Genomic DNA, 20916 nt, shown 5'->3' on the forward strand with positions numbered 1-20916 from the left:
TGAGGAGAATTTTATTTCTAAAGCACAAATGGAACTGGGTGTGGTGGCTAATGCCTGGATTCTTAGCACTCAGAAGGCTGAGGAGAGAGGATTACTGTGAAATCAAGGATAGGCTATGTAACATAGGAAGGTCCAAGCCAGCCTGGGCTAAAGCAGAAGACCCTGTCTCAAAAATCTAAACAAGCGAGGTGGGGGGTGGGGGGTGGGGGCGGGGGTGGGGTTGGGAGGCAGACACAGGGGTATTTCTGTGTTTTCGGGGCCAGCCTGGTCCACAAAGTGAGTTCCAGGACAGCCAGAGCTATGAAGAGAAACTGTCTCAGAAAAAAAAAAAAAAATCCAGAGAAACAAACATAAGTAGAATGATTTTAAGAGCTATTAATGACTTTTTGCCAAGTGGTATTTTAATTTCTAAATTGAGAATTGGAAAATAAAATATATAATTTTTATAAAATACATTTAAAGTGTATAAACTTCATGTTTCATAATGTATTTCCCATTATGTATCACATTCCTTGATGTTCCTGGCTGTTGAGTAAACTCATCAACCATGTAAGTGAAGCTGAAGAGAGGAAGAGGCCATGCTAGTATCTTATACGGCTGGGACAAGCTTATATGTGTACCCCATTCCGCTGTGTTATCATGAGGTGGAAATAACATGTTTGTTTGTTTGTTTGTTTGTTTCCTAGGATTTGGAATGGATTCACGCCCCATTTCTCTCTTACTTGGTGGTGTCATCCTCCTGGAGGCTGTGAAACACTTGGCTTAGTGCTGTAGACTGTGGCCAGAGAAGTAAGCAGGACTTGCTCAGATCGAAGGGCTCTCTGTGGATGTCCAGATGTAACCAGTGGAGCTTTAAAGTGTTCAGGGAAGAGTGATGATGTCTAAGATTTTCCTATGCTAGTATCCACCAAACTCCTTTTTATTATATGTTCTAGGGGATGGAGGTGGGGGGGAAGAAGACTTTCAAGCAACAGAAGTTTTATTCATTCACAGGAAAAAATATTATAAAGATAATGGGAAATAGCTGTCTTTTGTTTTCAAAAGATAGAGCTATGAATTTTTCAGAACGATAATTACATTTTGTTATATTTTATGTACAATTCTTAAACATTAAATGCAAACATATAAGGCACATATGTTGGGTCTTTAATAAGGTCATATTATTATCATTATTTTATTTATTTATTTATTTATTTATTTTGGTTTTTTTCGAGACAGGGTTCCTCTGTATAGTTTTGGTGCCTGTCCTAGATCTCACTCTGTAGCCCAGGCTGGCCTTGAACTCACAGAGATCCGCCTGGCTCTGCCTCCCCAGTGCTGGAATTAAAGGTGTGCGACACCACTGCCCAGCCACATTATTTTTTTCTTATATATTTTCTGGAGGCTTTCTTGGGACACCCAGGCCCCTGTGAAATTTTCATATGAACACATTTTTTTTTTTTTTTTTTTGAGACAGTGTCTCACTATGTATCTGGTTTGAAACTAGCTATGTAGGCCTAGCTGGCCTTGAACTCAAGAGATCCGAAGCTCTGGGATTAAAAGTATGCATCACCATGCACTTCATTTCTAAATGTAGTATTAATTGGATTCGTGGGACTTCGAGGTGTGCTATTTGTTGGATGTCACAACCAAGGAAAAACAAAATTAACGAACGTTTGATTTTCTTGTAATACACCATTTTGTTACATGGTTATCAACAATAGCTCAAAGTTGGCATTTTACATTGATCACATCTTTATTACAGAGGAGAAAAAAGCTTACTGGAATGCTGGGCATAGTGTCACACGCCCAGGCGGATGTCTGAATTGCAGGACAATCCGGACTGCATTATTAAACCCTGTCTCAAAAACAAACAAACAAACAATATATAGTGGAGATGTGTTGCAACAATAAACAGTAAAAGCCCTAGAGGTTTCATGAGTTCTATGGGCAGCACCACCTAGAGAGAAAAATAAAAAGTATTTTGGTAGGGTGTCTCTTAAGTGAGCAGCAGCTCTTCCTAAGCACCACCCAGCGGCCAGGGAAGTAGTTACTCGGGTTAGCCGACTAGAACGCTGTCACTTCGAGGCCCGAGGGCTTGTCTGCTCCGCCCTGCTGCTCCGGCGGGATCCAGCGAAGCGCAGGCTTACAGATACCCCGCGCTGCGGGAAGTCGCCGGAGGCTGGCGCCCACCCCGCCCTGCCTCGCGCAGGCGCGTCCTCGGGCGCCCGCCCAGCTAGGTTCCCGTCGGGCCTTCGCTCGCGGCGACGCGGCGCTGTTGGTGACGTCACGGGCCCCGGGCGCCCCCATTGGTCCATTTCAATAGTCGCGGGCTACTTGAACTGCACGAACAGCCGGCGGCCGGCGCGCTGCTCGCGGCACCTGGGCTCTAGCTCCTCCCGCCCGCCCGCCCGCCCGCAGCGCCAGCTCCGCGCGTCGGCCGCCAGGGTCCCGCGCAGCCTGGGAGCTGCGGGCGCAGTGCACGCTCTGCCGCCGACGGATCCCGACCGGAGCCGCGATGCCGGGCAGCTCGAGACAGTCGGGGCGCGAGGCGGGCTCGGCCCTGCTCTCGCTGCAGCAGGAAGACCAGGAGAATGTCAACCCCGAGAAGGGGGCGCCAGCCCCGCAGCCGCGGGCGCAGGCGGCGCTGAAGGCCGGGAACGCGCGGGGAAACGCGCCGCAGCAGAGACTCAAGACTCGGCGGGTAAAAGGGCGCGAGGGTCGGTGGGAGGGCCGGGCGAGAGAGGGCCTGGGTTTAGCAGAGAGGGCCAGAAAGCACGCTGCGCTTTCTAGGGGCAATCGGGCGGCAGGCTGCGTGGTCCCGGGGTTTCTAGCCCCACAAGCCCTGCCGACCCTTGTATGCCGCCCTTCAGCAGTAGAGGCAGCTTCTTTCCAAAAATGCCCGGGGTCATACCGAGCGATTTCCCCCAACCTCCCCGCCCCCCGCGCGTGTCGACTTCGCTCAGCTGTGTGCCTTTCCCTCCACTTTTAAAGACAGACATTGCTTTAGGATCCAGATTCCCTTCCCCCTCACCATCTGCTTTACAGATTACCTCTATTTCAAGGAAGAATATAAAGCAATATTTTGCTTGGTAAATTCCGCCATTTTAGCCAGACCTGCATTTTTGCTCCACCCTGGGGCTAAAGTTCTGAATCAATACTTTCCCCTAAACTTATAGCCTTGGTTAGTTTGTAATTCCAATCAGTTCTATTTATAGCCTTTGTAGGAATGGCTGTGACAAATCGGTTCACCCTTTATCCTGGATTACTCAAACTATTATTTATCTGGGCTTTGCCTCAAGAAGTTAATTTTTCCTAATAGAGGTTTTGGGAATAAAAGCTAAGACCCACGGGGCAAGAAAGCAAAATTCTCTTAAATTCCTTTTTAGGTCGCGCCTCTTAAGGACCTTCCTATAAACGATGAACATGTCGCTGTTGGTCCTTCTTGGAAAGCAAACAGTAAACAGCCTGCCTTTACTATTCATGTGGATGAACCAGAAGAGACCCAGAAGAGGCCAGCTGAGCATAAAGAAACACAGTGTGAAGATGTCCTGGCTTTCAATGCAGCGGTCTCTTTACCCGGAGCAAGAAAACCACTGGTACCTCTTGATTATCCAATGGATGGCAGTTTTGGTAAGGTTTTTGCTTTTTATTTTTGAGACAGGATCTCAGTCTGTAGCTCTGGCTAGTCTTGAACTCAAACCACCTTGTCTCAGCCTCCCAAATTCTAGATTACAGGCCTGTGATACCATACCCTGCTTGGTACTTTTTAAAAGATCTTTATCAAACTAAGAAATTAGTTGATTGGGTTAGTTACTTTCAGTTTTAAAACTATGTCATTTTGTTTTGTTTTTTCTAGACAGGGTTTCTCTGTGTAGCCAGAGCTGTCCTGGAACGCTTTGTAGACCAGGCTAGCCTCAAACTCAGAGATCTCAAGTGCCAGGATTAAAGATGTGTGCCACCATGCCCAGCTATGACTGTCTTACCTGATCATAACAGTAGGTTAGGATTACTGCAGTGGGCTGAAAAGAGTATCTCAGATCGTATGGCTAGTACTTAGACCTAGTGACCTACAAAATAACTCATCCTTAACAAGCAGGAGGGCCCGGCAAACTATCAATTTTAATTAGATTGTAAATGCTTATTTTAATCTAACTTCATACATGTTTGGCTGCGAGAATAGATTTCAGTTGTATTTATGACTCACTTCTTAACATGCCATTCCTGACAGTGCTACTTGAAGCTACAGTTTCAAGCATTGTGGTATCTGCCAGGCCTTTAAAATCAATTTGAATGCTCATCTGATGCAGATCAGACACTAATGCACAAGGAAGGCAGAGTAGCTGCTGCAGACAGTTCTACTGTTGCTATGATCTCACTGTGTGGAGACCAGAGGTCTGTCTATTAGGATGTTGGTATCTACCACTTTTTGCCTTTTGCTATGTGTGTCAGGGGATGGGGGATGCCTACCCATGCTGGTACATGTGGAGACCAGAGGTGTACCTGACTTTGGGATATCTTTAACTACATTTCCATCTCATTTTTTAATTAGAAAGTCATTGGAAGGCCCCGATTTGGCTAGACTGGTTGGCCATCAAGCTCCAAGGATCTGACTATTCTCAACTACCCCCACCCTGCCCCCATCTTAGGGTTACAGATGTGCACATCTAGAAGTTTTATAGCTTTTTCTTAACTCAAGGTGCTCTGGAAAGAAAAAATGAAAATTACCTCAAAAGGTAATTTAAATGGTAAAAGCTAGAACTGAGTGGTCATGCCTGTAACTAGCACTCAGGACACTGAGGCAGGATTGCCGGTCTGGGCTACAGAAATGAGACCCTGTTTTTACAAACACCAAGTCCCCTAAGACAAAAAAATGCTTATTTCAAAACTTTGTTAAGCATTCTGTCGGAACAGAAACACTGTACCCTCTATTCCCTTGTGGAAGATGACACTTTAAGGTAATTCTCAGTTCTCTTAGTAGCCCATTGATGTACTGTGTTTCTTTTTTGGGAATTAAGTTCATCCTAAATCTATGTGGACAGAAATACTAAGACCAGAATAGGACTCTGTTGCTTTGCCAGAGGGTCTGTTCAGTTGGGACAGATAAATACTTTGGTTTTAATATCATACACAGAATCACCACATGCTATGGATATGTCTATTGTCTTAGAAGACGAAAAGCCAGTGAGTGTTAATGAAGTGCCCGACTATCATGAAGATATTCACACATACCTTAGGGAAATGGAGGTAAGACTCTTCATTAAAAATGACTAAATAAAATTGAAAGGATAATGTTGACATCTATTCACTAGTGAGTCACTCTAATGCTAAACTTATGTTTATAGTGTATATTAATAGCATCTTTGTGAATGGTAAAGTAACCTAATTATAACAATACTGAGTTTTTCTTCAGGTTAAATGTAAACCTAAAGTGGGTTATATGAAGAAGCAGCCAGACATCACTAACAGTATGCGGGCCATCCTTGTGGACTGGCTAGTTGAAGTGGGAGAAGAATATAAATTACAGAATGAGACCTTGCATTTGGCCGTGAACTACATTGATCGGTTCCTCTCTTCCATGTCTGTGCTGAGAGGGAAGCTTCAGCTTGTGGGCACGGCTGCTATGCTGCTAGCTTCGTAAGTACAGCGAGTTCAGCTCAAAGTCATCGTCCAGTCCTCACCACCACCCCATTATACTTTTTGGGTGTTCAGCCTGCATGTATATCTGTGTAGCAAATGTGGACAGTGCCTGCTGAGGCCAGAAGAGGGCACTGGATCTCAAGACTGTGGTGTTATAGACAATTTTATGAGTCATCATGCTGGTGCTGGGAATTGAACCTGGGTCTCAGCCAGTGCTCTAACCATTGAGGCATCTCTCCAACCCCCACTTATTATTTTATAATGAAGGGAATAAATTAAGATTTCCAACTCTTAACATTTTAACACTGACAGTTTTAGGGACAACTGGAGTAGGAGGCGCCTCTGAGTAGAGGATGAAACTTGTTTTCTAGTCTAGAACATAAAACTTTCTAGATCTGGGTTTCACATGCCTTGAATGGGCATAGACCATCCACATTTTAGGCTAGATCACAGAGTTTAAAAGTTTAAAGAAAAAAAAAACTGTTCCACAATAAAGCAGTTACTGGAGTATAAGCATAGCTTCCCTCCATCAGGATATAGAAATGACATTTAAAAGTAAAACATTGGCGGGCGGTGGTGGCACACACCTTTAATCCTAGCACTTGGGAGGCAGAGTCAGGCGGATCTCTTAAGTTCGAGGCCAGCCTGGTCTACAGAGCTAGATCTAGGACATGCACCAAAACTACAGAGAAACCCTGTCTTGGGGGGCGGGAGGGGAGGTAAAGTAAAACATTTTCCCGAAACTTTAGATTATCTAAGTTTTTAGCTACTCTGTCCTTGTTCCGCATCTTGGAAAGCTTACAAATCATCATTTCCTCTGACTACATAGGAGGCATACCAGAAGCCCCTCACTGATTGGCTGTTGATCATCTCAACTAGAGATGGTGGTCAACTGTTAGTAGGGATGTGGTTGATGGAAGTGAGTCTATACAGCCCAAACATTTAGAATAAGACAAAGCCTGCTTCTGAAAAAAAAACTCAACTTAAAATTTCTTTTGTTGTAGAAAGTTTGAAGAAATATACCCCCCAGAAGTAGCAGAGTTTGTGTATATAACAGACGATACCTATTCCAAGAAGCAGGTTCTGAGAATGGAGCACCTAGTATTGAAAGTCCTTGCTTTTGACTTAGCTGCACCAACAATAAATCAGTTTCTTACCCAATACTTCCTGCACCAGCAGCCTGCAAACTGCAAAGTTGAAAGCCTAGCAATGGTGAGTTCATTTTATGGGATTTTTTTTTTTAATTAGCCCTGGTTTTATTGTATAGCATTGCTTAAGAGATTGTTTTCAGACAGTGTTCCAGTACACAGAAAAATACACAGTTGTCCTCTATCTGTGGGTTCGGTGCTTATGAAATTAGCCAACAGGCATTAAAAGCCCTATGCACTGGATAAGTATAGCTCTAAACAGTGTACCTATATGTGTACTGATTAGTTATTAGGTATGATAAGTAATTTAGCGATATTCTGGGTATGTAACACTAGTTTGTGTGAAAATGGTGAACCTTTTATGTGTAAGGCACTTAACTATTGGTGTCCATGGGAAGGGGCTCAGAGGTCCAGAAGAGAATTTCCCAATGGATACCCAGAAGTGACCTTGTTAGAAAAGCACCGGTGGTTTAAAGAGAACATTCTGATAGATGTTTTAAGTTAAGGGGCAGAAATGTAAGCTGAGGATGGAGCAACATTGGAATAATTTTCCCAGGACGGACACAGGACTAGTGAGCATCAAAGACAGGAAAAACGGGTCAGGATGCAAGGATTCAAAGTTTGAGTCTTAGAGCTATAGTGATTATAGTTAATTCTTTTTGTTTTTTCACTCCAGTTTTTGGGAGAATTAAGTTTGATAGATGCTGACCCATACCTAAAGTATTTGCCATCACTTATTGCTGGAGCTGCCTTTCACTTAGCACTCTATACAGTCACAGGACAAAGCTGGGTACGTATAACACTTGCCTTCACAAGTATTAATGTAGCATGAATCTTAAAAGTTGTTTTTTTTTTTTTTTTGGTTTTTCGAGACAGGGTTTCTCTGTGTAGCTTTGCACCTTTCCTGGAACTCACTCTGTAGCCCAGGTTGGCCTTGAACTCACAGAGATCGCCTGGCTCTGCCTCCTGAGTGCTGGGATTAAAGGCATGCACTACCACCGCCTGGCAAAAGTTCTTATTAATAAAATCAAACCTGAGCCAGGTATTGGGGTGAACGCTGGAAGATCAGAGAGACAGAACAGGCCACAGCCACCTCACCTCACCAGTTCCTCAGCTGATCCTGTTTCCTCAGACTGGAAGCCTCTGAGTCCTCATCCAGAATGAATCTCAGCTGAACTGCTGCTTGAAAGCCAGAAAGCTTAACCAGCCAAATGCTTCTAGTTTCTGGTCTTCACGCCTTATATATCTCTTTGTTTTTGCCATCACTCCCTGGGATTAAAGGCGTGTGTCACCATGCCTGGCTGTTTCCAATGTGGCCTTGAACTCACAGAGCTCCAGATTTCTACCTCTGGAATGCTAGATTAAAGGTGTGAGTGCCACCATTTTCTAGCCTTTGTATCTAGTAGCTGTTCTGTCTGTGACCCCAGATTAGTTTATTAGGGTGCACAGTATTTTGGGGAACACAATACCACCACATATTAATGCTACTTTGGGTTGAGCAGAAAGCTTAGCTGGAAGCTTGCATTTGAAAGCTCTGCTTCAAGAATCTTGGACAGCTGCCTGCTGGCTAGCAGTGGAAGTAATCCTCCAGTCAAAATAAAAGATGGAGTGAGCTTAAACATTAAAAGATTAGTGCCAACATTATAATCAACTGAGTGCATTGGTCAGTGCCCTGTGCTGTTACTAAAAACTCAATGGTTGCCTTTTTTCTATAGCCTGAGTCATTGGTACAAAAGACTGGATATACCCTGGAAAGTCTTAAGCCTTGTCTCATGGACCTTCATCAGACCTACCTCAGAGCACCACAGCATGCCCAACAGTCAATAAGGGAAAAGTACAAACATTCAAAGTAAGAATCAGATTCTTTATTCCCTAAAGGAAGGGTACAGTAGTCTGCCACAGCTGCCGAGTACGACAGTAAGTCATGTGTTAGGAAGATGCTGTACGTGGTATTTTCCCCCTGGCATCTGGTAGGTAGGGGAGGAGTAAGGGGATGGGCGCACATGTTCTGAGCATCAAATGATTCTCAACTCATCAGTCTAATCAAATAGAAACCACATTTCTCCAGTCTGGGAGTACATAAATTGTTCTGTGATCTCTGTTTACTAAGTTTTTTTTTTCCTTCTACTCAACAGATATCATGGTGTTTCTCTTCTCAACCCACCAGAGACACTAAATGTGTAAGAATGAAAGACTACCTTTGTTTAAAATGGGAGTCACTCGGAGTTCACACTGTACAGTTTTTATCTTGAGTTTTAATTTTACAATCATTTGAGAATGTAGATGGTATAGCCACAGACAAATTATGGTATCCATTGCTTTTTAAATGGTTTTAATTTGTATATCTTTTGTACATTGTCTATCTTAGATATTTGGCTAATTTTAATTGGTTTTGTTAACATTGGTGCTGCCAACTGTCAGGATAAGAATAAATTGATTTGGAAATCTTTGCAAGTCAAAGTTAATTTGAGATAAAGAAAAAAAAGACTGATAGTGTCGCTTGGAAAAGCTAACTTGGTTTGTTATTAGTGAGGGTGGAAAAGCTTTCTAAAACTTAAACAGGGAAACGGACCTTCCAATTCTGACATTGATTCTAAGCAACTGAACCAAATTGCTGCTGCCTTGGTCATAAAATAGGAAAACTAGACTCTTTTCCGTATGGTAGAGATCCCCAGACTCATTCAGCTCTGCATAAGTTACAGTAGTTTACTAAAATATTTTATTTGTCAACTTTTACAAATAACATGTTTAGAAGATTTTGTGCAACAGAAAAGTTGTACAGAAAGTTTATTCAAAGCATAATGTTAAAGACAAAACGATTTATCAAAGTTCAGCTCTTATAATGGATTTTCAAATAAAAAAATACCCAGGGCTGTTAACAGCACTGAATAAATATCCTTTTAGTAGTATATACATATAAAAATACCATTTTAGTTTTAATTAGCAGTTCTCTTCTTCCTCCTCCTTTTCCCTTGACTTTTACTTGGTGCCTTTTCTCTTGCACTGGTGGTCTGAGCTCTGTGAATAAAGGAATGACAGCTCACTGTATGCCCACTGAATCCTGGACGACCGGATAACGAGAACTCTAAAAGCATCCTGTTTACAGAACTGGGTTCTGGTTTTATGTATACTTGAAAGAAACAGAGTCTGTTACCTGATTTTCTTTGGATTCTTGTCTGGCTCCAGAATGATCATTTCCTCTTCTTCACTATCTGACAGCAGCACTATAGGGGCACCTTTAAGACAGCACAAGAGTAGAAGTAACCACTTATCCACAGCAGAGGTGGGGCCTGATGCTCGCGCCCATTTCCATACCCGGACAGCCAAGCTCTGCTGCCTCGAGACAAACATACATGCTCTTTCCACATCTTACCCTATTTCAAGTAGCTCCTTGCAGTTCTCAAAAAAAATTGTAAAAATCCTATTTTCTGTAGGCTTTTTTATGTAGGCCAGGATGGTCTGGTTTACTACCAGGGCTGACCATGAAAAATGTAGAAAACTGTTTTGTTTGCCCATTTTTCTCTTTAACATTAATTATATATATCTATATATATATCTGTAAATAAAGCATGCAAATCAATCCCTTGCCCATTTGGCTGGCTGTGTATTCTTGTCTCAGCATTCTTTGTTCACATGCTTTAGAAAAGCTCTCCCTTCTCCATCATCCTAGTTATCTTAGCTATCTGTAAACCATATTAAACCTTAGATACACATATGCAACAATGTAACAGTGAGATGGTTAAACCAACTGGATACAATGAATGGTAAGGGATTCTAGTCAGCATTTAATAAATAGACCCAATTATTTTAAAACCTAATTAAACCAACAATTCTCTTCTATGAAGATAGGAAGAATGTGCATCAGTAGAATCACCAGCCAGCCCCTTGCTGTCTACCAGAGTGCATCTGCTCTAGTAAATTGTCTGAGTTCAGTTCCCAGCACCCACATGCCTCCTGGAACTCTAGCATGTGCATACCTAGGCACATATATGCACACATACACTAAATGGAAGAATGTTAATGTTTCTTTATCAGGCTTTTAGAACACAGTAAAACCATTCTAGGGGCTTCTATTCTAATGATAGTCACTGCTGCTGATGTGGTCAATTATATTAACTCACATTTAAAATCCATTTTCTCAGACAAGCCACATTTCAAATGTTCAATAGGTAAACAACAGTGGCTGCTATCCTGGACAATGCATATAAAGAACATTTCTTGCCGGGCGGTGGTGGTGCACGCCTTTAATCCCAGCACTCAGGAGGCAGAGCCAGGCGGATCTCTATGAGTTCGAGGCCAGCCTGGGCTACCAAGTGAGTTGCAGGAAAGGCGCAAAGCTACACAGAGAAACCCTGTCTCGAAAAACCCAAAAAAAAAAAAAAAAAAGAACATTTCTTATTTTGTCCATTTTCCTTTTTTTTTTTTTTCCTGGAGCTGAGGACCGAACCCAGGGCCTTGTGCTTGCTCTACCACTGAGCTAAATCCCCAACCCCAAGGACATTTCTTACCATAGAAAATTCTACTGAAATTTTCTATGAAAATGTCTACTGAAAATTCTACTGTGTCATAGTGTAAGTACACGTGTGTGCTGGTCTCCACAGACCAGAAGACAGTGTTGGTTCCCTTGGAGCTGGAATACAGAAATGTGGGTGGATACTGGGATCCAAATTCTTGTCTGTCTTATTTAGCATTAAGTATCTTCACAGCTGAGCCACCTACCTCTCTGACCCAAATAATGAGCCTTTTTTTTTTTTGTTTGAGTCAAACAATGCCACTTACAGAGATGAAACCTTTAGGAAAAACCTTCAAATACCCATGAATAGATTTTTATTTGAGACGATCTCTATTTAGTTCTTGCTGTCCTGAAGCTCCCTATGTAGAAAGAGATCTTCCTGCCTGTGTCTCCCCAATGCTAAGATTAAAGGTGTATGCTACCACATCTGGCCAGATGTAATTTTTTTTTTAATTGTTTAAAAGTATCGCTATCTGGTTGGGGATTTAGCTCAGTGGTAGACTGCTTGCCTAGCAAGTGCAAGGCCCTGGGTTCGGTCCTCAGCTCCAGAAAAAAAAAAAAAAATATCACTATCATTTACATGCCAACACATACCACTAAATCCCAAAATATTTAGCCTTCCAAGACAGGAAATATCCCTATGTATGATCTACAATCTCCATACAGATACCTTTTTACATATGTACAAGTTTATATATGTTTATATCTATAGCTTATATACAGTTTAGATAGTTTATAGCTGTCTCTATAATATACATTAAAAGCCAAAAGCATCACCTACCTTGGCTTCCAGTATCAGGAACTCCTCCAGTGTCCATCTTTGTATCAAGAATGACCGATTCATCAATGCCCCCTTCCTCCTCTTCTTCCTTCTCAGAATCCTCTAGGTCACCCCAGGAGTTTCCTATTCCATCTCCAATCTGGGCAGTTCCAGGAGTCCACAACACAGGTTCAGAAACACTGAACAAGTTAAGAAAACTGAACATCCCAAATTGCTATCTAATGAGCTATTTTCTTACAAGACTGCTGCACGTGTCCCACAAATTCTTAGGAATAAAAATAAAACTATAGTACGGATGGCTGAATAACATAATTGGACATCACCAATAATTTGGTAATGAATGATTTCAAGATTATGTAATACCATGTAAAGAACATGTTATCATGTATTGAAGTAGTTTGCAAAGGGAAATGAATGCTAGAATTTTGTTTGTATTTTCCTACAGTACTGGAATGGAACCCAGAGCCTTATTCATAGCTAGAAAAGTGCAGTACCAATGAGCTACATCCCCGGGCTCTAAGTTGGTTCTTAAAATAGAAAAATGTGTTTTTTAGAGATAGCTAAGAGAAGCTAGATGTCACTTAATATGGCATATTTTTCTCTTACAGTTTGAATTCCCCCAAAGCAAATTTCAATATGCACATTATAGCCTTAATACAACAAACAAACAAAAAAAAATGTATGCATCTTGTTACTGTAAAAACTACCCAATATTAGATACACTTCTGGAGGAGGTTCGGCTTCAGCAATAATTTCTTCTGCTTTCTCCTCTATGTTGGAGGTATCAACAGAGGCCTTCTCCATTTTAAACGCTGTGATCCTCTGGTTTGCTATCGACTCTGCAAAGCCAAACTTTCCACCTTCTTTCCTGTATGTGGGTTTGGGTAGTGGTTTTTGGAGATGACAGTAGGAAAAGAAAAAGATTACTATTTTGGCTTTGGCAGATAAGAAATAAACTTGCTTAACTTCACCACTTGTCCTCGTTAGCTTTAACTGTAAACTTGACACAGCCTAGAGTCAAGAGAAGGGAGGCCCTGATCAGACCACAATGGCATATCTGTGGAGGAGTATCTTGACTGTTAATTGATGAAAGAGGGCTCAGCTCTCTATGAGGGGCACCATCCCCTGGGCAGCTAGTCCTGTGCTGTATAAGAAAGGTAGCTGAGCCTGAGCCTGTGAGCCAGGATTAGCATTCTGGGCTCGGCTGTACTCCTCTGCTCTGAGTGAGATCCCCAGTAGACATGATGCTACATGAACTAGCAAGGAGGCCTGCCTCCAGGTTCCTCATGGGCAACTGTGATTTGGAACTGCAAGCAAGTAAATCCTTTCCTCCCCTAAGTTGCTTTTGGTCAGTGTTTTATCACAGCAATGGGAATCAAACTTGAATACTACCGTAGTTATCAAGACAGATGTCACCATAATTACTGAAGCTCTGCTGCATATGTACTAGGTACTTGAAGTATATTCTCTAAGCCTCCACAGGACAAGAAAGTACACTGAAGTGCTGGCTATTTGTTGCTTAAAGTAACAGGAAGTAGAGCTATGAACCAGCCTGTTCTATTAATTTGAGTTATTAGATTCTTTTTTTCATAAGAGCATGTTCACTTCTAAGAAAACACTTCTGTGACTTTTTAGAATGAAATCTCAACTAAATACTAGTATATACAACTGAGATTAAGTAAAGACCAACTATGCAATTATATGGCTGCCCTTGTGTGATAAAAGCCCTTAGAAAACATGCATTTAAAGAGCATATATAGTTCTGAGAAGTTAACTTACCTAACTTTCTGATCATTTTCCAAAGCTTTCTGTATTAGCTCTGTAATTTCTGCTACTTTCACACCAGCTATTTTACTGCATCTCAAAACCTGTTTGTAAATTTGAGCTGTTAGTTAAAGACAACGAACTAAATGGCTTTTTCTAATGAAACCAAAACCATGACATGAATTTTCTACCTTTACACTTTAAGCATTTCTTTTCCAAATACAAGATTAAGGCACAGTAAATACAGTTAAGACAAAAATCTGAAAATCACTTAAATTTTGAAGGTCTAGCACATTAAGGGAACAGACTTGAGCACTTTTTTTTGTTTTTGTTTTTTTGAGACAGGGTTTCTCTGTAGTTTTGGTGCCTATCCTGGATCTCGCTCTGTAGACCAGGCTGCCCTTGAACTCACAGAGATCTGCCTGGCTCTGCCTCCCAAGTGCTGGGATTAAAGGCATGTGCCACCAACCGCCTGGCATTGAGCACTTTTCTTTTGCAACAGTTAAGACACCACAGAGACCACAGATAAAATGCTCAGGAATACAGACTTCCTTTCTGTGAAAGTAATCCACAGAAACAGAATCAACAGTGGTGCTGATGACAACGTAACATCCACTGAGCACTCTATCCCAGACACCTATAATCTGCCTCTACATTCATCCTTCCATCCTTTCTACAACACCAGCAATAGAATCATCCCCTAATGTACAGAGACCCAGAGATGAGTCACTTGCCCAAAGGCTATAAAGATCAGCTAAAATCTGAACTGAAACAGCTCCCTTGGACATAATGCTTATAATGCTACATGGCACCCTGTTTTCTAATAACCTCGTGAATCTGATATGTGGCTGGGTTTGAGTATCACTGCTGGTTGTATCCAAATTCCAAAACTTAGTTTTCTCTTAATGTCTGCATTTAATACTTTAAAAAGTAGTAATATGAGTCTTTCTTCACTGAAGGAACTAAGGTGTTCCTCCAGTCAGATCCTAGAAGGACAAATCTAGGGAAGGCAAGGATAGGAAGGATAACTCACGGCCACCTGTTAGAATGTAATGTCTGGACTAAAACCAGATTCTAACATAACTAGACTTACTTATCAAAAGTACCCTGCAGCTTTTGGTTAAAAGATAACTAAGCTATGAGTTTCAATTAAGGATGCATGCCTTTAATCACAGCACTCAGGAGGCAGAGGCAGGCATATTTCTGTGGGTTTGAGGCCAGCCTGGTATTACCCAGGACAGTCAGAACTATTACACAGAGAAACCCTGTCTCAAAAAACAGAAAAAAAAAAAAAAAAAAAAAAAAAGATAATTTTAAGACAAATGAAGTAACAAGAAAACTTCTGAAAAGAGACCTCTTACAGGGAAACTAGTCAAGGCACCAACCTGGTCTTTGAGCAGCATTATCCCACCACTAGACTGAATAGTACAAATTTCTCGATGCTTATTCATGGCGATCACCAGCAAGCCATCCATTACTCGTTCTTCTCGCTCATTAGGGTCCACCAATAAATATGTTCTGAAACAAATGTTAAATGGTCCTGAAACATATCTGAAGATGAGTGCTGTTTCTAGAATGGGTTTTTTAAAGTTAGCATCCAAAGTCAACTCTGAAGGAGCTGAGTCACTTCAACTCAACAATTTCAGTTACATGGAATGTATGTTTCTCTGGCCATTACAATGAAACCACACTAAGTCAGACTGAAATTTAAATAACATATAACCCAATACTTACACCATCTCTTTGATAAAATGACTTCTGGCTCATTAATAAAGACTTAGATAACATTAATTGGGTTCATTTTCAAGTGGCACCGAGGCCCTGAACTCTAAGTTCTAGAACCTGTTGATTGCACAAAAAAGAGCAGTTCCTGCAGTGCTGGCAGACACACGGGCACTGGGCTGCTCCAACTGCGGATATAAAATACTCTGTGCAAATAGATGAATGCAAAATCTTGAATAATCTTTAAAATACTGGTATATAGTAGAATGAAAATATTTTACGACGGGCGGTGGTGGCGCACACCTTTAATCCCAGCACTCGGGAGGCAGAGCCAGGCAGATCTCTGTGAGTTCCAGGCCAGCCTGGTCTACAGAGCAAGATCCAGGACAGGCACCAACTACACAGAGAAACCCTGTCTTGAAAAACAAAAACAAAACAAAATTTACATCTATAAGGTTAAAAGAAATATAAAAAAAAATTTTTTTTTTGGTTTTTCAAGACAGGGTTTCTCTGAAGTTCTGTACCTTTCCTGGAACTCACTCTGTAGCCCAGGCTGGCCTTGAACTCAGAGATCTGCCTACCTCTGCCTCCCGAATACTGGGGTGTGCGCCACCACCGCCCAGCTGAAATATAAAAATTCTTTAACTTGTTTTTATCTTGTTTTCAGAAAGGACCCCACTATGTTTCTGAGTTTTGCCTAGAGTTTGCTATGGAGCCCAGGCTGGCCTGAAAGCCACTGAGGTCTTCCCCAATTTCTGGTTTCCATACTTAATATGTTTCTTTTACCTTTCAATGTGACTATTGGAAAATTTTAAGTTACTTTTATGGCATATACCTTTTATTTTACTAGACAATGCTGGTCCATTTTCCTAATACAGAATTAGCTACAATAACTAAAAGTTGAAATCTTTTTATCTAGTTCTTATGCACGAAAGAACTTTCCTGAAAATCTAGGAATCAATCTTTACTTAGAAAGAAGCACATTCTGTGGATATATAAGACTCCCCATTGTATACTAAGATTAACAAGGAGTTGTGAAGAAAAGGCCAGACAGCTGAAGGAAACAAGTTTTCTAGTTTGCAAATCACTTTCCCTTGCAATGTGCTTCTAGAACTACCCCCTCTACTCTGCTTCACAGTACCTGCATTTCATTGGTCCACAGGAACTCTTCCCCTTTCTCAAATGAGAGCTCACATGTCATTCCCAACACATTTGTCTAGCCCAAGTAAGGATCGCATTGAATTCTTATTCTGTAAGTATGCTATGAGCAGAAAAGTGATGGGAAGTGTATTTTTAACAACTGAATTTTGTCACTTCCATTCCAAAACTTACAAAGACAGGGAGAGACCAACAGATGCTCTACTATTCTTTTTTTAATTTTTATTTATTTATTATGCATACAGTGTTCTGCTTGCGTATAGCCCTTCAGGCCAGAAGAGGGAGCCAGATCTCATCACAGATGGTTGTGAGCCACCATGTGGTTGCTGGGAATTGAACTCAGGACCTCTGGAAGAACAGCCAGTGCTCTTAACCTCTGAGCCACCTCTCCAGCCCCAGATGCTCTACTATTAAGGCCAGCGTGTCTGTGGTCGTGTCAGAACAGAGCAACAGAGGTCCTAGCTTGGGGCTGGAGACACAGCTCAGCTAGTAGTGTTACACAGCACACACAATGCCTGGAGTTCAGTCCCCAGCACCACATCGGCCAGGCACGGCAGTAGATGCCTGCCTGGAATCCCAGCACATGGGAAGTGGAGGCTGGAGGATCAGAAGTTCAACGTCACCTCAGCTGTACAGAGAGCTCAAAACCAGCATGAGATATGGGACCCTGTTTTGATAAACAGGATCCAATTCCCAGGTATACGTACGTCTTCGGCCCATGACAAGGCCCATGACACTTACCCTTGCTGGAAGAAAGCAAAACTGACGCAGATGGGCATGTGGTGGATGCTCAATGGCACGGGGTCGCGCTCTTCGGGGGTATACTGTCAGAAGACAAGGCCAAATCCTTAGAGTCAGCAAATGAGAATACAAAACTCACTTTGCTATCAGACACTAAGAAGGTGTTCATTGTGAGTAGCTAAGTAATGTCTTTGACAACTGTGTTCCTATTTTATGATGATAAAACATCCATCTATGTCTAATCTTCTATCCCTGATGCCTTTTTAGTAAGGTGTATGTCCACTGCCAACAGGAGCCCTGGCACTTCTCAGAATAAGGGCTCTACCTCCATGCAAAACTAATCACACTCTGTTTTTAAATTTCCTTATACACTCCTTCCTCTGTAGGAGCACTGTTCTGGCCTCCAAGTTTTCAGATTCTGCTCTGGCAAAGTACCTCAAAACAGCATTATGAAAACTTGGGCACTGGATGGTTCCCTTTGCAACTCAGGGCTCAAACAGTACACTGCCATTATTCTAGCATGTGATATATATGAATCAAAATTGACCAACCTGGCAAAAAGAGGAGGACAGCACAGACCACTGGTTCTCACAGTGATCCCTGGACCAGCACTGGGACTGTCTGAGCACTGAGTTAGAGGTCTAAGTTCTTAGATCCTATCTCTACCCTCCTGCATAAGCAGGGCCTAGCAGTACATTGTTAACAAGCGCTCCAGGCATTTCCGATGAATGTGTATCATCTACTTGGCTTAGGGAACAAAAGGCCTGAAGAAAACACATAAATCTGATGATCTCAGTTCTATTCAGGTACTGCCGGCCTCTCAAGAGTAAGCATCTCACGCTGACCCTATACAGAAACCAACCCATCTCCTCTAATAGTCAATCCAAAGAAAGGGTCACAGAGTTGTATTTCAGAAAACCAAGTTGGGTTATGGTATTACTGACAGACACTTCTGTAAGGGAACTGGAAATTTCTAGGGCAATTTTGAATACCTGCAGTTTTTGTCTTATGAACAAATACTAGAATAAATCTGAATACCATCTGCCACATGCCTCCACTAATAACTACCTGTCAGCACATCTAGGGCACCCATTCGTTCATGGGACCAGTTCCAGTCTGAACTCTGGAAGCTTACCAGCGTTACTTCCTCTCCTTGGACAGAGACATCAGGTCTTCGGAAGTGACACAAGGCTACGATTGCAGCTATGCTGGCAGCATCAATAATATTTCCATCATGATTTAATAAGTGGAGGTCTACACGTATCTGCCAAACCTGAAAGTGAATTTAAGATAAAAATAAATCCTAACTGATCACGACCAGTAGCCACTGGAAAAGTAACACTGCACACATTTTTCTTTTTTTAAAAAATTAAATCATGCAGTTAATCCTTCCAGTTTATCCAGTAAAAATGCAGTTAATTTTAAGAAAAACATTTGAAATACTAATAGTAAACTTTTCTATGTGAGTCCTTTGAGAACATGACAATATGTAAATAAATGGAACCATTCCAACATTTAAAACCTAATTATGATTTTTTTTTTTTTTTTTTTTTGGTTTTTTGAGACAGAGTTTCTCTGCGTAGTTTTGCGCCTTTCCTGGAGCTCACTTGGTAGCCCAGGCTGGCCTCGAACTCACAGCGATCTGCCTGGCTCTGCCTCCCGAGTGCTGGGATTAAAGGCGTGCGCCACCACCGCACAGCTAATTATGCTTTTTTAAAAATGTTCATTTTTAGTTTACATGTGTGTACATTTACTTGCATGTATATGTGTGCCCCACTCATGCCTGGTGCCCCCAAAGACCCTAAGTGTTAGATCCTCTGGAACTAGAGTTGCAGGTAGTTGTGAGCTGACATGTAAGTGCTGGGAACTGAAGCCAGATGCTGAAAGAGTAACCAGTGCTCTTAATCACTGAACCATCTTTCCAGTCTCCCAAATGTTTTGTGTCTGAATAACAGTATCCATTGTTATGAATCTGGAGCATAATTCCCACCTTTTCACCAGCAACAACACAGAGAGATTCAGTGTCTATACACTTTGAATTTCTTAGACACCTTTCCAAGAGTCGATTTAGCTTCACCAAGAGATCTGACTGCCTATGGAAACAAGAATGAACTAATGTCATGAACTACAACTCTGAGCATTAAAAGAACAGTTTACTGTTGTTAAATTCTTCTATGGCTAAAGGAGCTTAAGAAAGAGCAAAATACCTGCCAGGTTCAAAAGCTGGAGCAGCCATCTGAGAAAGTTCAAGGTTAAAAAACAGAATACCTTCTGTTGCCCTATTGAGTTTTGGAGAAACAAGTTCACAGGAAACCTGCCCAAGAACTCTGCAAAAAATAAAGGTACAAAGCAGTCAACTAAACATACTTCCCTTTCAATGAAAAAAAAATGAAATGAATAACATATCAATTCTAAATAACACAATGTGACTTAAAAGCAGAAATTACATATAGAATGTAGTAGACTGGGGCCAGCAAAGCTGGCACACAAACGTTCACATACAGAATAATAATGTTTAAATGTAAGATTCTGTGCAGAAATACATACACACACACACACACACACACACACACATATACCTAAAAAGGATGGCATAAAGGAAATCTCTTGCTTCTTATATCACTCAAGAATAAAAGGGAAACTGAGACATCCTCACATTAAAATATGAGAGACATACAGGTAACAAATTCTGTGTGATCGATGTCAGCTGCCTACATGATTTGTAAAGATCACGAGGCACTATGATATTCATATAGGAGAAAGCACTCATGGTTAAAAGTTAAAGTGTGACCAGAAAACCAAAAAGGCTTGCATTAAAGAAACACATTTCTCATCAGATAAAAGAAAGCACTGATTGGATTTTTGAGCTGCTCGGTGAACAACTGAGTCAGTATGTAATTTTCATACCTCCTGTGGCTTTATCTAATTGAATCCTGTTACCTTGTTTTCCCAAGTTCTACAATACAGCATCCATAATCTGTTCCGAATGAGATCCTGATGTTCCTGTAATCATAGGTTTGTCTCCCATCCAGCCGCTGTAAGCAAACATTTACTTCTTTAACATATTTATGAGTATCAACTTTGTCTGGTCCTGGTCCCCAACACCCCCGGCACTGACAAATATTGGTGGCTTGCGGCTCAAAGAAATTGGCCAGGATAAAACATTGGCCTGGGGCCGGGGAAATGGGCAGAATTCACACTGGGAACCAGTCCACACCACCACCACACTACAGACCAAATTGACAATGAATCCACGGGCCACCGGAGTCCACCCCGCGGGCAACCCGAGTCTACGCCCAAAGCCACCGTTGCCTCGCACCTTCTTCTCCTCGATGGCCCGGAGAAGGAAGCGGCGCTCGCAGTTGGAGAGCGGCGTTTCCTTCATAGTGTCGGGACACGCAGAAGAAAAAGCGCACCAAGAAAACTCCACACGCTAGCTTCTTCCCGGCGTGGAAAATTGACGTCATCCA

General features: G+C 41.8%; 3 protein-coding genes across 3 annotated transcripts in view; 2 read left to right on the top strand and 1 right to left on the bottom strand.

Annotated features, from left to right (window-relative positions):
* The window catches only part of Bbs7 (Bardet-Biedl syndrome 7), a 41404-nt gene extending 40270 nt beyond the window's left edge, over positions 1–1134 (top strand). The window contains exon 21 of the mRNA XM_006991835.4: positions 687–1134. The gene's annotated coding sequence lies outside the window, so the exon portion shown is untranslated. The remainder of the gene's footprint in view (positions 1–686) is intronic.
* Positions 1135–2348: 1214 nt separating this feature from the next.
* Positions 2349–10347, top strand: Ccna2 (cyclin A2). Its single transcript, XM_006991833.3, has 8 exons — positions 2349–2683; positions 3369–3612; positions 5114–5226; positions 5393–5616; positions 6624–6831; positions 7444–7557; positions 8483–8616; positions 8903–10347. Exons 1-8 carry the CDS (start codon positions 2498–2500, stop codon positions 8949–8951), a joined length of 1272 nt encoding a protein of 423 aa, XP_006991895.1. The 5' UTR covers positions 2349–2497; the 3' UTR covers positions 8952–10347.
* Positions 9464–20906, bottom strand: Exosc9 (exosome component 9). The gene is made up of 12 exons (XM_006991832.4): positions 20766–20906; positions 20387–20481; positions 19654–19773; positions 19437–19539; positions 18582–18719; positions 17447–17529; positions 15211–15343; positions 13841–13929; positions 12783–12929; positions 12062–12240; positions 9922–10003; positions 9464–9785 (listed from the first exon to the last, which is right to left on the bottom strand). Exons 1-12 carry the CDS (start codon positions 20829–20831, stop codon positions 9704–9706), a joined length of 1317 nt encoding a protein of 438 aa, XP_006991894.1. The 5' UTR covers positions 20832–20906; the 3' UTR covers positions 9464–9703.
* Positions 20907–20916: the final 10 nt, after the last annotated feature.

Source organism: Peromyscus maniculatus, chromosome 6 (genome assembly GCF_049852395.1).
Source record: "Peromyscus maniculatus bairdii isolate BWxNUB_F1_BW_parent chromosome 6, HU_Pman_BW_mat_3.1, whole genome shotgun sequence".
NCBI lineage: Eukaryota > Metazoa > Chordata > Mammalia > Rodentia > Cricetidae > Peromyscus > Peromyscus maniculatus.

Bases quoted from the DNA above. Each gene is read 5' to 3' on its own strand.
- Ccna2 (XM_006991833.3), top strand. From the start codon at position 2,498: ATGCCGGGCAGCTCGAGACAGTCGGGGCGCGAGGCGGGCTCGGCCCTG. The intron at 2,684-3,368 runs GTAAAAGGGCGC...ATTCCTTTTTAG, and splicing joins AGAGACTCAAGACTCGGCGG to GTCGCGCCTCTTAAGGACCT. The intron at 3,613-5,113 runs GTAAGGTTTTTG...TATCATACACAG, and splicing joins TCCAATGGATGGCAGTTTTG to AATCACCACATGCTATGGAT.
- Exosc9 (XM_006991832.4), bottom strand. From the start codon at position 20,831: ATGAAGGAAACGCCGCTCTCCAACTGCGAGCGCCGCTTCCTTCTCCGG. The intron at 13,930-15,210 runs GTTGGTGCCTTG...ATTTACAAACAG, and splicing joins TAATGCTGCTCAAAGACCAG to GTTTTGAGATGCAGTAAAAT. The intron at 12,930-13,840 runs GTAAGTTAACTT...ACCCACATACAG, and splicing joins GAAAATGATCAGAAAGTTAG to GAAAGAAGGTGGAAAGTTTG.